General features: G+C 36.2%; 1 protein-coding gene across 5 annotated transcripts in view; it reads right to left on the reverse strand.

Annotated features, from left to right (window-relative positions):
• Positions 1-2,660: 2,660 nt before the first annotated feature.
• ABCB1 (ATP binding cassette subfamily B member 1) overlaps positions 2,661-18,279 on the reverse strand; it is a 59,692-nt gene continuing 44,073 nt past the window's right edge. For all 5 annotated transcript variants that reach the window (XM_051609938.1, XM_051609933.1, XM_051609937.1 and 2 more), the window contains 8 exons: positions 17,226-17,429; positions 12,061-12,161; positions 10,152-10,292; positions 8,019-8,175; positions 7,413-7,610; positions 5,130-5,336; positions 4,271-4,417; positions 2,661-2,886 (listed from right to left, as the gene is read on the reverse strand). In XM_051609938.1, coding sequence (XP_051465898.1) covers positions 2,680-2,886; positions 4,271-4,417; positions 5,130-5,336; positions 7,413-7,610; positions 8,019-8,175; positions 10,152-10,292; positions 12,061-12,161; positions 17,226-17,429 — 1,362 coding nt within the window. In that variant the 3' untranslated portion in view covers positions 2,661-2,679. The remainder of the gene's footprint in view (positions 2,887-4,270; positions 4,418-5,129; positions 5,337-7,412; positions 7,611-8,018; positions 8,176-10,151; positions 10,293-12,060; positions 12,162-17,225; positions 17,430-18,279) is intronic.

Raw genomic sequence — 18,279 nt, forward strand, 5'->3', positions numbered from 1 at the left:
AGGAAGGCCATAAGATTGTTGAATGCAGAGTGTTTCTTGCTTCCTTTTTCCCCACAGTCAGTGGCATATGCTTGGAAAGTTGTTAGAATTGCCAGGGTTGTGTCCATCCTGACAACTCTCTAAAGACTCGTTCAAAAGGCACTGGGGCAAGAGGCATAAGAAATGTGTGAAAACCGGTGCTAGATTTACCTTCCTCCAGAAAGGTAAGTTCTGCCTGAAACTGCTGCAGGCTCTCAAAAGAACAAGACAGAGTTAAAAAGGCGTATCTGTTCAAGATAACAACATATATATCATCAAGTGTTTCGGGTGCTTATGGCTGATTATTCCAATGAGGAGGATTCACACTATCTTATTACATCAAGGCGAACCAAAATGTCTCAGAGCCAAACTGAAAAGACAGAGCTAGCAAGTAAGATGTCTTAAGCCCTGCAGAAAAAAACTGGCAGAATAATTGTCCTTAAAGCAGAATTGCTCTAGCTCAGTGAACCCTTCCACTGGGTCAAGCATTATAATATAAAATTGTACCCATAGAATATGCTGAAGAAGACATTTTTGGAGGTGTTCCTTTGGCTTTGTGACTACAAATCACATGATGAGGCACCTGTTGGTAGCACAATAGTAGTAACATGGTTGTTAAGTCTTCTGAAAGGAAATTCTGAAAGCCATTGTGAGCAGCAGCCTAGCTATTTAAGCATTTTGGTGGGTTTGGAACCAAAGATCCATTACCCTTAAAGGAAAGTACTTACTTTCCTTAAAGCCCCTTTCAACCAAAAGCAAGTTGTTTAGCAACTACTATACAAACTTTTGCATAAATCTCAACAAAAGGGAAATACTTCTTTAAAAATGTGGAAGACAAGCATAGGGGAAAATAGATTGGTTTGGAAAATTTCTATTTTAGAAATTCATGTCAAATGTAGATTTTAAGCTATCTGGCCAAAATTTTCAGAACCCATTTTCAGATGTCTGTGCTAAACATTTACATTGCTTGCCTCATTTTCAGAAAGACCTAAATCTGTCTGGAAAATCAAACATCTTTGAAATTATACAAGTTCGGGAAATAATCCAGTCACCACTAATCGAATTATTAGAAGTTACATCATAAAAAATTAAAAAGCCTAGTTTAAAAAATGAAATACTAAAATCCAGAGTTCAGTAAAAAAATAATCTTAAATATGTTCTTACTTGAATCTTCAAATTATAATGTTAAAGAATATCTATTCCACTCTTCCAATTACAACTTATTTATACTATGGTGCAAACTAATGGCCTTACTCATGGACAAGAATCTCATTGTAGAAAGTAACACATTAATAGAAAACAAACTAATTTGATACTCAAATTCATTTTCCATCTAAGAGAGGAACAGAAGAAAACTGGGAAGTGGTTGAAGAGGAATACAATGAGACTGCATCAATCAGCATTCTAAAGAGTGTTATTAGCACACTGATGAGCCTAATTGGCTAACAGTTAGGCTGTGTGTGTATAAATATCTACACGCAGATATGACAGATCATACATATAAATTTCAGGGAATCAGAATTGCTATAATGAAAATGTGGAAGACTGATCAATCAGGCCAGTTTTAAACTTAAAAAAAAAACTTTACTGCATAGATATTAATTAACAATATACATTGATAATGTTTAGTTCTTAATAAACTCTATTACTACATGTTCCAGGCAGTTAGTCCTTAACAGTAATCCTAAATTAGCAATATCCAATACCACAGACCTAAAGCCATGTAATTAGTAACAAGCCTTAGTCATTGGGGTAAACAGGTTCAAGAGCTCTTCAATGAAGGAAGATAACAGCTTTTCAGAGTGCCTTTCTTCCTCCTTCTCCAAGCCCAGTTTCAAGGTTTTCATCTCTTACAAAATATTGCAGTCTTTAAAGAGTTCTTGGCCCTTGACCTCTGAACTTTGGGAGACTTGTCGATCGTACTTCCCCAGGCTGTAGCAGGTGTTTTGCCTTGCCCATCAGTTGTAGGGTTTTTTCCTTATCTGCTGCTTTTTTTCTGTTATACTTCAAGCAGTCTTTTCCCAGATCTTAAGGTTGCACCTCTTCAATGATCAGTAACTGACCAACAGCAAGGTACTTACAGTTCTGGCACCTTTGTATTCAGTCTGTGGCCATATTTTCAAGACTTCCTGTTGTCCCAGGCTAAAACTCCATAAGAAGGTTGTAAGAAGAGACATCTGGCATCAAGCTTCAGCTGACCTCCAAGTTCTCATAACAAGTCAGTAACAAGCCTAAGAGGCCAGGAATGACTGTGTCCTACAGGCACAATGAGGATAAGGCTTGAGGTTTGTTTCTGGCAACAGCAACACTATTTTTACTGAGTGTGAAAATGTTTACAAGTTGTTTACCAGATATGTCTGAGTACTGTGATTTTGACAGAGTTCAAAAAAATCTAATACTAAATACATTTGGCTTAGCATGGTTCTACTTTTATGAGTGCAATAGTCCTCTGCTTTGGCCACATAGTAAGAGTGGTTCTCAAAACTAGTAGTGAGAAACTGGTATGTACATGCTTAGTACTTTTTTTCACTGGACTTATGAAAGGAAGGAGGAAAACCAAAAGTATCAAGACTGACCATGATACGGAAGTAATTACAGTAACAAAAATAGTAGTATTGAAATAATTACAGTGACAATTCTGATATAAGTAATATCTTTAATTCACATGTTGGCTGATCCACTTTGAACATTGACCAGAGAATAGTAAATGCCTTTTTCAGCCAGGAGCTGTTGATGGGTCCCTTGTTCTACAACCTTGCCATTCTGGATCACAGCAATCTTGTCAGCATTTTGGATGGTGGAGAGGCGATGAGCTATCACGATGCAAGTGCGACCTGTTCTGGCTTTATCCAGTGCTTCCTGGACAATCTGCACAATGAAGAAACCAGAAGATGAGCTGTAGTGGCAGCTGTTGTGAGATATATCTCAACTGCCATATTTGAAGTGAACTATAATATGACAATGAGGGAAAGGGCATATCTGTGTCCTTAGCCTCCTGTTTTAGAATTAGCCTGTGTTGGCAAGGAGTCAAAACTGTCATAGTGGATGATGCCATGATAGCCAAGAGGATGATGAGGAACCAGGTTAATTACTGTCATGCATGGTAGGAGAACAAGAGAAAACGGTAATAAATTGTAGCAGAGGAGCCTCTGACTGGGTATAAGAAAAATATTCACTGCAAAGATAATGAAACATTGGAACAGGGACAAAAGAGAGCTTGTTGAATCTCCTTGGAGATTTTCAAGGACCATACTGGTTGTAACACCAGTTTGAATTCAGCATTGGCCCTTGTTTGAAGAGCAGGTTTGATTAGCAGCTTCCAGAGGTCACTCCCATGACTGATTAATTATATATGGGAGCTAAATCAGCAATCTTGGATCAGCCACTATCATACTAGTTCTCATGATTTCACAGGGAGTCTCATGAATCATGGGTTTCTTGAAGCTAACACTGGCAGAAAAATACTGATAAGAATCTCTGCTTCGTTTTCTTGCTTCCCTATGTTTATTAATGCAGAATAAAATAAGAAATGAAATTTCTGTACATAACTGGCACATCATTATGATAACAAAGAATCCTAGATTAATCCTAAATTAATGGCATTTGCTGCCCAAACCTTATGTTTATATGCCTAGAATTGATCAGAGCTTAGTCAATATGGTTTGAGCTTTTCAGATTATAATATTTGTAACAATATTTGCCTCATTAATTTAAAGTATTTTTGTAGAATCTGTGTTGATTTTCTACAGTGAGATTGTAAATCTGTTATACCAAGACTGTAGCTTTGGGCTTTTAAAAGAAATGAGAAGAAAACTGGAAGCTTTTATACTAGCCATGAACATACAGCAAGGACAGGAGAGCAATGGGAGAAGCAAGAAAAACATGAACACAAGATTTGGCAGTTTTCCAGAAAAGAATTCTCTGGCAGCATCCTCAATAATTTCACTTTCTGAAGTTTGTGTCTCCTGATGCATATTTGGTAGCACTTTTCCAATTGAACCCTGAAGAATCCCAGGTAAATGCCTTCCTTATTGCTACTTTTATCTGCTTGCTGCCATATAGATGGAAAAAAATGTGGGTTTTCGGCAAGAAGGAGTAAGACATTTGTATTTGTCTTTCAGCATTAAAATATAATTTGCATAAAACACTGTACTTCCAGCTTCGGGCTTTAATCTGTGGGGTGGAGAACCATAATCATAACACAAACAAACATGGATTTAGATTCCAGACTCCTGGCCCAAAATCAAATTACCTTTTCACTCTCTGTATCTAAGGCAGATGTAGCTTCATCCAGTAGCAGAACTTGGGGCTGACGTACAAGAGCTCGGGCAATAGCGATGCGCTGTTTCTGACCACCAGAAAGCTGAGTCCCCTTGTCTCCCACGCAGGTGTTGTATTTCTAGAAAGAGTATAGTAAGTTCAGACTATGAATGCAAATTGATTCTGACGTATATTTAAGCATATTCATTCTGACACCAGCCACCCATAAACTGCATATTCCATGCCAATAGCTCTCTGAAAACAGATGACCAGAATTACTATCTGCTGCAGATATACAGATCTTTCATTAGAAGACTTCTTGGTAGCATCAAGCATTTAATAAATTCAAAGCAACAAGGTTGGAAGGCAACATTATTCTCAATCAAGAGACAGAACAACAAGGCTCAGTAAAAGTCTATGACAACACTGGGGATCAAACCTTGAAATTAAACACTCCAACCTAGCATCCTAAACAATCAGTTATTCTAATGCACTCGTATTCATCCTGGAGAAGAAAATAGCAACATATAAGATGTACCAGTTTCAGGTCAAATTATATAATATATCTATACACAGACATAGACATTTATACACTTCATCTTTATCTATACTACAGTTTTGGACAGTTATGTTTTTAATTTAGTGGACCAGCCAGTTCCAGACAAACTCGTGCTTAGGTCACAGTAGTCTTTGAGATATTACATATTTGGCTGCAAAAAGCACAAAAGTTTTTTGAGACATTAGCATTTCAGGGAATTATTGTACACCAGGGAATCATAAATGGACACATTTTTTTCCAGCTGCAGCTAGTCATCACCAGTTCTGAGTAGAAGAGAAAAGGAATAACTTACCTCTGGCAGAGATTCAATGAAGGAATGAATGTTGGCTTCTTTTGCTGCCTTAACAATTTCCTCGGGTGACACCTGCCGACTGTTATCTCCATACGCGATGTTCTCAGCAATGGTGCAGTCAAACAGGATTGGCTCTTGAGAGACAATACCAATCTGAGCTCTCAGCCACTGGATATTTAGTGTCTTCGTATTTTTGCCATCAAAGAGCTGAGAAACCAAACATTTCACATTTCAGTCACATGGCTATATGTGTATTTGAGACTTATTGTAATTTCATACACGGATGTTGTGCAATTCAAGCTCTTTCCTTAGAGATATCATATTGAAAGCTCACATAATCCCTTCCCCTCCTTCTCTATGTTCCAAAATTTTCTAAGGGTTATTATATGAAAGTGAGGATAGTCCCGTCTGCTGCATCAGTCCTTTTCTTTGCTTCAAGATTTAATGGGGTTTTGAAGACAGTGGAAGACAGGACACACTGAGGCAACTTCAAAGAACTTTGAGTAAAATTCTTTGATTTCTTTCTTTGATGGTAAAACTTTATTCAATTCTGCACATCCATTTCCACTGAAGGAACAGATTGGCATTGAAACAAAGAAAGAGTTGGGTTCATTTCATTTGTACCCTTCTAAACCCAGCATCCAATCTTGAATTTATTTGTAATTTAATACCTGATAATGGAAAAACTTACTCCCAGATTCCTTAAGATGTCATTTGCAACCAGTTGTCTTTATTGGCAACTCTGTTACATTTCTCTTAAATTTGGCTACTGAGTTGATATCATTGACTATTAGATAAACGACAACATAACATGTTTTTTCTGGATAGGCCAGTTTCATAATTGTACAAGTCATATCAACTTGGACACAAATATACCAGGACATTAAGAGGGCTGTTACACCTCTACTAGAACCACCCAGAGCAGTGCTCAGCCTCTACGTTGGGTGACAGCTGGAGAATGGAAGATCTGTCCCCTTCATAGCATGGCTACTGGACAGGATTAATCCAGTAATACAACAGTCTGTGCTAGAACAGCCAATTCTCAGCCATTATAATTGTTTTTCAAAGGAAAGAGATCATCATGAACCTGATAAAAATCCACTGAAATCAGTGGCAGCATTTCTACATCTCCAGATGTAAAGGGAGAAAAAAGAAAACCCAATAAAAAACAAACAAAACCCACAAACGAACAGCTAGAAAGGAGAAATTTCTTTCGGCTACATGGATATTTGCCATTTTTTTTCCTTAGAATTCCAACAGATTTGCAGGCTGCTAAGATCTGCTTCCTGTTCCTTATCTGATGTGAAAAATCACTGATTATGGTAGCGAACTCAGTTGTTATGTATTTTGGATCCACCGTACGGTTTCTATGCCAGACCTCTGTGCTTTTCCCTTTAGTAAACCATTGTTGGTTATTTATGGATACGAGGTCAAAAACATTGGTGATGAACTTGTACTTGGTTAAACATACTTTCAGATCATCTATAGTGCATCTTGCTACACATTGGTTTGCTACACGGGACATGTATGGGCATTTCCAACCTGAAAAAAAAATTGTTCCTTGCATCTAGGCCTTATTTAAGTATTGCTTTATCCTTTGTGAGTGTCTCTGCAGAGGCAAATTTTAAAATCCTTCTGAGTCTCAACTAATCCAACCCAAAATGTGTGGGCTCTTTTTCAAGCAAAATCTCTGAGCTCATTTACATCAAAGAGAAAACAGCAATAAACAAAACAGTTATGTGAAAAAGTAAAAAAAGTTATGGATTAAGTAGTGTGTGAAACTCTAGATGTATTTTAAATCAAAATTACTAGAAGTATTTACGATCTATTGCTTGTGGGCATAATCTGAAAGATGTTTCTGACAAGTAAAAATTATTATAATTATTTTTGTCAGTGTTCACTGTTTTAGGAAAGAACATAGATGGCAAATTCTATTACTACATTACACAGAAATAGATATGTATATATAATAACTTTTGAAACGTTAACATAAAAACCTCAGAAAAATAGCTCTGAATTCAAAGCCATCATTAGGTTGTGGATCAGGTATATTTTAATACACAGATGTCATTTCATTAATTCATTGTAATGTGGGAAACTGAGACTTTTTCCATAACATCATTCATTGCATTTAAATAAGGTATGATGACCCACTGCTTGTCTTTAACATTAAAATATTTAGAAAATAAAACTAGAAGTATCTATTATACTCTATCACAACACACGAAACCAACAAGCACATCCTCATTTAACACTATGACATGTTCTTACAAAAATACTTACCATTTCTCCACCAAGTGGATCATAAAATCTCTCAAGCAGCTGAATAACAGTGCTCTTTCCACAGCCACTGCTGCCAACAAGTGCCAGAGTTTGTCCTTTTTCTACTTTTAGATTCAAACCTTGGAGGATCTTGACCTCTGGTCGGTTTGGGTAGTTAAATGTCACATCTTTGACCGTAATGCTTCCACCAAATGTTTCCTATAATTGAAATAGTATCACTGTTACATCTTCAAGACAATTTGACAGATGATTCAAATTGAAGTCTGCAATAGTTTTGCATTTGATGGAATGCTGACTAACTATTTGATCTGAATCTTTGTCAATCTATACAATCAAAGTACAGCAGTGAACTAATTGAAAATGCTCATAATTTTGCTGGTCAAACACACAAATTGTACCTTAACCAGATTTTCAAATCAAACAACCTTTAGACAATGTGGACTCCCACAAGAGAACTTGGTCCATGTTGTGTTTGGATAAACTGTCTAGAATACATTGAGATGAGGAAATAATGAGAAGGAGAGGAAAAAGCAGTTTGAAGGAAGCAAGAAGACTACTGTCCATATTGTCAATAAAAAATATTGCCATTACACATGACTGACTTACAGGCTTCTCTCCGTCCTCGCTGTAACTGTCTATTAAGGGTACTGTTTCAAACAGCAGAAACAAGTGGGCTGCTGATATCTTGGCTTTGGCATAGTCTGGAGCAAAAGAGCTGCTTTGTCCTAATGCCATTGCTCCAAATACAACAGCTGAAAACACTCTATAAAAGAAATCAGGAAAAAAAAAAAAAGAAGAACAAATAGACAGTGAAGAAAAGGACAATGGAAATGGGGCTGCAGTCAACTTTTTAAAGAGACTAAATTTAAAAAGGAAGAAGTAGTAACCATGTACTATTGCTTTTATTACTCATTTAGCTCCAGAAAATTGTTTTTATCCTCTTTTAGTGAAGTGAGATAAACAGGCCTCCATTCCAAATTAAGTGGTTTTGTTACTTTTTATCACTATTTTCTTTAATTATTGATACTGGTTAACTATATTAAGTCTCAACCTGGGCTAGGAGGAAAGTGGTCAATGGATGGTAAAATCATTACACTAATATTCTGCTATTGCTGTGGTTTGCCTTCTATGGTTCAATGACCTATGGGAGTCAGTGACTCATTTTTAAGGCATCAATGAAAATAAGAAATCAAGTCTGTAACAAATGGGCAATAAAGATTTAATTTGCTATCACAGCTCTGCTGGAAAAAATGTGAAGGGTTCAGCAAAAAAAGAGTTGAAAACTATGCTGTTACTTTTTTGTATTGAATGTTGATGTACCTTTTAAGGCTACATTAGAATGGATTAAAAACCTGCTGTCCTCAGCTATTAATTACTGCCACATAACACAGCATTACTCATCCTTGAGAAATGGTAATTGACATCTGAGACCTCTTAGCCTGTTTTAAGGCAATGTGTCTAAATTAATATAAATGATATTAATATAATATATTAAAATACATATTATATAAATCAATCTGTTTTATTCTGCATTGGAACAGCCTAGAAAAGCTCACACAGATTTAGATCAGACAATGCCTTCCAAAGCTAACTAAGCCACTGGAAGTTCACTCCTACAGCTGGCTAGAGATGTTGAGCTACACATGGGATGCAGACACTTCGTAACACCTTTGTTAACTACCTTTAATGAGGCTGCAAAAAAAAATAATTAGTATGATCGGCCTTTCTTAGGTATTGAGGTCACTGATATCCATACCAGCAGAGTCTCATTCTTTTCATACTTGCTTCCATAGAACCTATACTGCATCTTAAATTATAAATAATATTTCTCATGAGTTTATATATGATCTAAAATACTGAAATTTGGGGTTCTCTTAGCTATTGTGGCAAACAATGCAATAAACAGTGATTATAAACCCAAAATAAAAAACTAAGGAGCTAAGGATAGCTATAATTTCAAAATAATTCCTTTATTCTTTGTAGAGTTGCTGCCCTTAAAAGCCTATAAAGTGCCCTTAGAGACAAATAATTGTAGTATTGCTTGTATAATTTCAGATTGCAATGGATATTCCTTCTATGAATACTGCAAATTAGGATATTTTATTTGCAGTACCTGTCTCAATCTGACTCCTGATTATGGGTGTGTACAGTACTCTGCATACTGTTCTAACATTTGTGGTTCATACTTTCATTTCCCACACAAAATCGGTTCAAGTAAGTGAACAAGCTTTTTATCAGAATGCAATCTGAAATTATTTTGTTATCTTTCCTGTTCTCCAATTATTTAACATGTATTTTAGATAATATTTCATATTTCAATGAATAAACTTGACATAGAATTAATAAAGACAGTAATGGCCTATTCTCAAAAATTTTTTTAGAATATTATTATGGTTCAGCAAACAGGTACAACTGTTTTTCTAGAACATAGAAAGGACCTTGCAGTTACATGAACAATAAGATTGGTGGGAATAAACAAAATGACAAAAGATACTCTAGAAATCATAATAGTCCCAAATAAATACAGAAAAGGAAATCCAAAATCAGGCCCATCTGAATAGCTCAGACTTTGCAGTCACCTAGATTATCTGCTTTGTAATACGCTTTCACTATCTTCAAGTACAGAAGAACCACCTGCCCATTTTCTCATAGCTTACCCAGTGGATTCATAGTATCTCTAGCAGTAAACAAAGACCTCTGTCTGGGCTGACAGAAAAAGACTGCAAAAGAGATACTTACAGAAACACATCTTTAAAATCCATCTTTCCATTTACCACTAGATAAGCACCAAACCGGAAACAGCCAGCATAGGTAAAGAACATCATGGCCTGTGAAAGTGCAAAACAAAATCCAAATACATGTGCCTTCTTCACAGAATTTCTGTAAGAAAGAATGCATGTTTTCAGAAAAATGTGTAATCACACTTACGTCCTAGTGTGCAAAAAACAATTGATTGACTTCAGATGAATGGGAAGTGTACTCATGCCTAAACAACATAATCACTTGTCTCCTATCAGACTGTGTCCAAGAGAAAGTTAGTTTTGTTTCCAGAATTTTTTTATTTCCAAGAACAGCATGGAATATGGGTATAGAAAAAGGTAACACCTTAGCTGCTATATATAATTATTGTCTTACTATCACCTAGTTTGAGTGTTGAATCAGTCCTTGATTACCGCTTTGAAGGTGTGAATAACATGTTTGAAATTGTACTACTGCATCACACAAGAAGGAAAAAAAAGCAGAAGCTCACCTTCAGCCAAAGCCAGATTTTTGGGTTGTTTTTTCTTTACTTGCAATTTTATGTTTACCAAATACTAATATATTAAAGATTTCAATATTATATACTTGAGGATCTGTTTCTTTTCCATTTAGTTATTCAAAATTCTGCTTTCAAATGAGATTAAGCCTGAGTGTATGATGCAGAAATTAGATTTTGGGTGATAAAACTATGCCTATAACTAAAAACTAAGCAGAGAGAAAATTTCCTATAACTAAGAATGATACAAGAAAAAAAGAAAGAAATATTTTAATTTCATTGATGCTATTACTAAGTCTCAGCTGCATGGTCCCTTATGGAAAAAACAAAAAACGCAAACCAGAACAGGAGCCAGATTCACAAGCTGCTTTTTTTATTTAATGCGAGGCTGTTGTTACTGCTCTTTTACGTAGCTGATTTGTGCATTAATGCAGTATAAGAGAAGGCCCAAGCTTAGTTTTTATGAAATAGAAACACTTTGCCTAATCAGTGGTTTAACATGCACTGAAACATTAACTGAAAAACATACTTCCTGTCTCTGCCAGACAAACTGACCCACAGGGCAGTAAGTTCTTATTTATACTAGAACAACATTAAGACTAAAGTCTTGGAGCAATCCCACCAGTGTTAACTCAGAGAATGGTTAGGCACTGTACTGGAAGTTCTGAGATACGGACTCCCAATCTAACAGCCTGAGAAAAAAGTTAAGTAGTATATTTTACACTTTGCACTGTGCTCTAACCACTCAGTTATTATGGTGGATGTATTAGCAGCACCCCTACTTGTCTCCCATCATATCTGAATACATATGTCATTTCCTTTACTTTTCTCATGGATCTCTGAAAAGGAAACACTTTATTCTAGAACAAATTCCATTTTAATTTCCAGTATCTTTTTAGTTTTTCACTTCGGGAGTTTCCAATTTTTATTTAGTCCAGGCAAATTTAAATTCCTTTTTTTTAAAACAGTTACGAACCAGTAAGTAATCCAATGTTTTCAATCCTATTAATAATCTAAAAAACGGCTTACTGACATATTCAATTTACATTTAAAAGTTTTTATTAATTTCTGAAACACTTCAGGTGAGCAGTTAGACTAGATGACCTCCAAAGCTCACTTAAAACTAACATTTTCCCAAACCAAGTGACCTTGCAATAGAAGATACCTATATTATCACAGAAAATCGAATCAAAGAACAAAAGTCTTGGCTGGTGGTTGCATTTTGTTAAAAAAAATATGCCTAATATTTACATTACTTCTGATGCAATTAAACTATGTTATATCATACACACTAAAAAAAACCAACTAAATCTTAGGCCAAGTAAATGTTTTTAATTTGCATAACTTAAATACAGATTTATTTATTTATTTATTAGCTTATTTTTATTTTACCTGTATGGTACAATCAAATGTTCTCTGTACATCAACTCAAATTTTCTTTCTCGGGTCAAGCCAGCAACAGTTCTAATATTTACTATGGCTTCTGTAGCAATCTGTAATAGAAACACAAATGTTATAACAAAATATTCTAAGGAACTCTGCAATTCCTTATTCTAAACTAATAAAAGAGTCTGCTGGAATAGAATTCTGTTATTTTCAATAATTGTTATTAAAATCATAGACCTTTGATATCAAAAGTAAGCATTTTACATTTTTCTTTTAATAACAGTGGCATTTTCTGATGATGCTCAGAATTTTCTTGTAAGACCTCTTCAATGTACTCTAAATAAGTATTGAAAAAAAAATATCAGACAGCACTGACAATCATGGAGAAGATACTGAGTAAGAAAACAGGCAATTTAACATTCAACTTCCAGCCCACTGAGTTTGGGCTATAATCAGAACATCCAGGGTACTTATGTGCCTAGAGCCTAGCTTATATCTCAGCAGTAAATATTTGATCTAATCAATAATACCTTCTTTAAGTCTGCATATTCTTTAGACTTGAGTCATGTGCATACACAAAGCTACCCAGTAACAGTTAAAGGCAGCAGATGCACACCTGCATGGCAGCAACAGGTTCATGGCTTTTATGTCGTCTGTTAAGTCTGTGTAGGTGCCCGTAAAGTCTTCCTCAGTGACAACTCAGCAAGGCTAGAAGCCTGTATGGTTGATTCATTGCATATGCATGTAGAAGAGGCTGATGCTTGGAAATGGCCAACAGAAGATACTGGGAACAATCACATCTCTTTAGACATCAGAACTAGTGCTGCATCACTCTGTTCACCTCTGGTTGAAACACTGGGCTTGAGTCTGTGACCTACACATCGCTACTGGTGCAGTATGTGGTATGTCAGGTATTCCAGCTGGCCTCACCTGCTGTTTCTTTGGGAGGGCAGGCACTCCCATATGTACTGTATTATATCTGACAATCACACAGGGATGGATTTTTTTCAATTTCCTAATGCATTTCAAACAGTATTAAGCACTTACACCTAGGCTCTATTCAGCTGCCAAGTGCTCTCATTTCTAAGAATGGGCATTTAGGAGGAGAGCTCCCTTATGAGCATAGATACCACACAAATGCACAGTAATAAGTCTGTTTATAACTCAGAGAACTGTATGTACAAGACAGTAGAAGTTAGCAGGAGATTCATACGGACAATGCCAAGAGTAATGTGGCTAGACTTGTAGACCTTGTTACTAAAGACTCTCAAGTCTTTAAGACACTTTGCTGAAATATACATTGCATGCTTTATGCTATTAATCTAAAAGAACATAAAGTAAGGTCAGGGGTAAATAAAGCTAAAGGAAAGTACATCTATAATAAAGACTCAAGAACGAGTGACCTTTTCATCTTAATAACAAACCTGGCCATAGAGTAAAAGATCAGAGCGCTGTACATAATGCAAGGCTGAAGCTAACCATTACACTGTATCTGCCCAGAAAAAGGTGAGAAATCAGACATCTGCTTCCATATTTCTATGCATGCAAATTTAGAATATAAAATAAGAGCTTTACATAGTAATGATGTATTTTCAGCACCGAATTTCTAATTATGATTGGGCTTTCCTCACAAGTGTGGTGAGGCCCCTGATTCTTTGCGTTTAAATATTCAAAGCTGGGCAGAGGTTTTTTCCACAAGAGATCTGCTATGCTTTTTAACATCCTAAAACTTCAAAAAGTTCAATCTTAACACTTTTATATTTTCATTTTAGAAAGCATATAATAGACATGCATTTATTTTACATAATATTGTTATTGAATTGGTTAGCTTACATGGTTCATATTTTTCATAAATCTCATTGAGAACCAGTGCTTGGAGCACTGTGCTTCTCTGAAACTAGTTCCTTGAACTCCTTCTGTTTCCAGCTCACGTCTAGAAGTCAGCAAAGTCTTGGTTCTACACAAAAATTTCTGAGCTGAGCACTTACACAAAAAGGAGGAGAGACACTTCAGGGAGAAGCATGAGCACTTTTAGTAAGTTATTTTATGACAACTGGCCTGCCAGCTTTCAGTGCCTGGAAAAATCATGGAGGAGGTTATCCTGGAAGTTATTGAAAAACATTTGGTAGACAATGCAGTCATTGGTCATAGGCAGCATGGGTTCATGGGGTGAAAGTCCTGTTTAACTAAGTTATTTTCCTTTTACAACAAGATAACCATCTAGCTGACTTAGGGAAGCCAGTAGATGTGGGATTTTTTATTTTAATAAAGTTTTTTATACTATGCTTTACATTATCTTTCTGAACAAAATAGCCAGCATAAAGCTAGACAAGTCCACAATGCATCGGGTAAGCAACTGGCTGATGGGTTGGGCTCAAAGACTTACAGCAAATGGAGTTACATCAGGCTGGCAGCCAGTCACTAGTGGGATTCCACAGTGTTCAGTTTTAGGGCCAGTGCTCTTTAATGTTTTTACAAGTGAACCAGATTCAAGAGTTGAATCTACACTAAGTTTGGTGATGATAATCAGATAGGAGAAGCTGTGAACTCCCTTGAGGGTAGAGAGGCCTTACAGCAAGATCTGGATAGGCTAGAGAGCTAGGCATTATCAACCATATAAAATTAAACAACAGAAAGTGCCAGATTCTGCCCCTGGAACAGGGTAATCCTGGTTATACATACCAATTAGGGGATGAGAGGCTGGAAAGTAGCCCCACAGACAGAGATCTGAAGGTTTGGGTTGATGGCAAATTGATTATGAATCAACAGTGTGCCCCAGCAGCCAAAAGAACCAACCATGTCCTGGTGCATCCAGCACAGCATAGCTAGCTGGTTGAGGGAGGTGATCCGCCCACTCTGCACTGCACTGGTGCAGCCACACCTTGTGTACTGCAGGCAGCAGCTCCTATGAGGAGCAGCTGAGGTCACTTGGTTTGTTCAGCTTAGAGAAGGGAAGTCTGAGGGGTGACCTCGTTGCAGTCTACAGCTTCCTCAGGAGGAGCAGTGGAGGGGGAAGCACTGATCTGCTGATAGGACAAGAGGAAATGGCATGAAGCTATTCCAGGAGAAGGTCAGATTAGACATGAGGAAAAGGTGGTTGGTCACTGGAATGGGCTCCCCAGGGAAGCAATCATGGCACCAAGCCTGTCAGAGTTCAAGGAGTGTCTGGATGATAGTAATAGTCATACTGTTTAGTTTTAGGCAGTCCTATGAAGAGCAGGGAGTTGGACAAGTATTCTTATGGGTTCTTTCAATATGAGATATTCTATGTTTCTAATTCTATGAACAGAATGAAATTCTGCTCTGAAAAATAATCTTGCACATTATGTCTTAAAAGACACCAGAGTTATGGCAATCAATCATACAATTCAAGTGCCTAACAGAAGACAGAAAACAGAAAAACAAATACCATCCAGACCCTGCTACTTTTATCTAAGTTATCTAAACCAGAGACCTGAAAGCATGAACTGTCATCAAACACTTTAATGGTGGTACTGTTATCTTTGTTCTAAAATATAAGGGTATCATTATCTTACAGCCTCAGTAATGCTTGGGCCAATATTTGAAAACTCATGCATAATTGACTAACTCATGGATTTGAATGTAATACACAATGTTAATGAAAACAAAGAAATTAAATAGATTTTATTATTCTTAGTTACATTGTTACATGAAGAAAAGGAAGTGTTTTCTCAATATTTTTTTTAATAATTAATTTTTGTAACACCTGTGCTAACTCTTCACTGACTGCTGCATTAAGAAATTCTCTAGTCCCTATTCCAAGAATTGTCAATTTTTTTTCTGTTGTATCTTACAACACAACAATGTGAAATAAGTGTTCAGCCATTAGAAAGCAGAAGAAATTTAGTCATCTGAAAGGAAAGCAAATGCATCCTTTGTCTTGTACAAAAAAAGCCCATGGAAAGATCATTATGCACAATTTCCTGTGGACTTGGTGGGACAAATACATTTTCCAGCAATTTTATCTGCAGATGTGATGGAAGGAAATCAAACTCATCTAGTAAACCGGAGTTACTGGGAAGGGTGGTCAGATCCAAATTAAGACACTTTAATTTAGGTGTCTAAATTATGAGTGTAGTCACTGGACTTAACAAAGCTAGAAAGCAATGAATCTGCCTAGGCACTCTGTGCCTACCTAGGCTCTTTCTCCAGGATCACTGACTGGAGTGGGAGGGACTCTTCAGTTGAGCACATACAGGTAGATTGTGTCACTGGAGATCCTCTTAGGATACTAAAAACATTTGGGTAAGGCATGGCAGATATGACATAGACCCATATCCTTCTGAAATGGCAGTTGGAGGCCACCCAGATAATATGGCATCTCCAATAACTAACTATAAGGGGACATTAGACTCTCAGCCTATATGCAGACACATAAACACCAACTCTGAAGACCGATACCGTTGCTTATCTGCACAGCCCTAGATAAATAATTTTCTTCTCAATAACTTTTAAAAACAGTAGGAAATAGGAAGGGATTTTAGAAAAATTTTACCTTAAAAAAGCAATATCTGGAAAGTGATGATTTAGTTGTTCTGTCCTAAAAGGATTTTTGGAATGAAGTGACACTAAATGCCTTCATGTAATTTCTTAAACAAGAGTCTAGCCTTCTCGCTTTTCAGTTCTCATCTTTCTCTTCCACTCAAGAAATAAAGGAATGGCAAACAGACTCAGAAACCAGTGGATATATACATATTATCCCTGCAAACGTTAATAAAATGAAACAGGAAAAAAAAAAAAGGGCAGTATAATATACATAAGACAGATGACATGCCAAAAAGGGATGACAGAAAAAAGAGAATGTCAAACTGAAGTTGGTTGAAAATAAGGAAAACAGAGATGAACAAAACAGGAAGGAGAAAAGAATGTGACTGAATAGTGCTTGCTGCAATCTGGGGTTATCAATTATAAAAATAAATATCAGGTAATAACATAAGTCTTCAATTATTACTGAAGAGATGTTACACTTTGTAGATCTATTAGTGTAATTACATAGAGTTTAGCCATCTCTGGAAGTTATCTATTACAATTTGTTCTGTATTTGGCAGTAATATGTCCATCAACAATGCTTTGGTAAACATGACTGTATTACAAAGAAATTACAAAGAAATACACATTACAAAGAAATAGATAAACTTCTCTAGACCCACCTTTCCTGCAACTTCCAGCTCTGCTTTATCTTTTTTAGCATGCCCAGCCAGCATCTTCATTTCAATCATTCCTGCCACTGCAATGATTGGCACAACGGCTAGAAGTAGCAGGGTCAGCTGCCAGCCATAAACTAATGATATAACAATTCCAGTCCCCAGGTTAGCTATGTTTTGGGCAATTAATGCCAGTCTGACACCAGTTGCCTGGAGGAAGAAAAAAGATATTTCTTGCTAATGTAAGTTAAATAAGGAAAGCATTTTTACGGATAATATTCCTGAATCTCAAAACACTAAGACTAAGAAAGTCTTCACTCAGTTCTGCTATTTTCAACAGAAGTGTTTCTTAAATGATTTTCTATAAAATTATCTACATCATGTTTAATTTTTCTCTCCTCATATTCTGATTACTTATATTTGCCCTGCAGTTTCTAAATTCTGGTCTTGAATCTGAGCAGACTTTAACCATATCACATTGGTTATACTCACAGCTAAACAGTAAAATCTGTCACATTTTGTAGATCATGAAGCCAGCTTTATAAGTCATCACACAGAACAAGAAGAAAATTATATGTTTAACTTCTACTTTGGAAATGAAGCCAAGGATACTACACGACTCCTTGGTTCAGAAAAAAAACATGTAACTTCGTGCAGCAACGATTTACTTAAGCATACACAAATAATTACATCCAGTGCTCTTTAGCCTAATATTACAGATCCCTGAAATTCCACCAATTACTTCTAAAGAATCTCCAAGAAGTAACAAGGAAAAGGAAGTCTATTGCTACTATATCTAATTTTTCTCATGTTAGACATGTGTACCATCAAAAAAATAGTAGGATATCATAAACTGAAAAAATGTAGATACTTATCTTTAGATAAATAAGATGTCTCTAAGCAGATGTTTTAGATAAAGAGATTCCCAATTAATTTGCTTAATAATGAAGATCACAGTACAGCAGACTAGTAAACTTTAAAAAATTAATTTACTTGGAAATTATTTTGTAAACATATATTTCCACCCCTGTTGTAAAACACATCAGTGCATTCTATACCA

The sequence above is a fragment of the Apus apus genome, chromosome 2 (assembly GCF_020740795.1).
Source record: "Apus apus isolate bApuApu2 chromosome 2, bApuApu2.pri.cur, whole genome shotgun sequence".
Taxonomy (NCBI): domain Eukaryota; kingdom Metazoa; phylum Chordata; class Aves; order Apodiformes; family Apodidae; genus Apus; species Apus apus.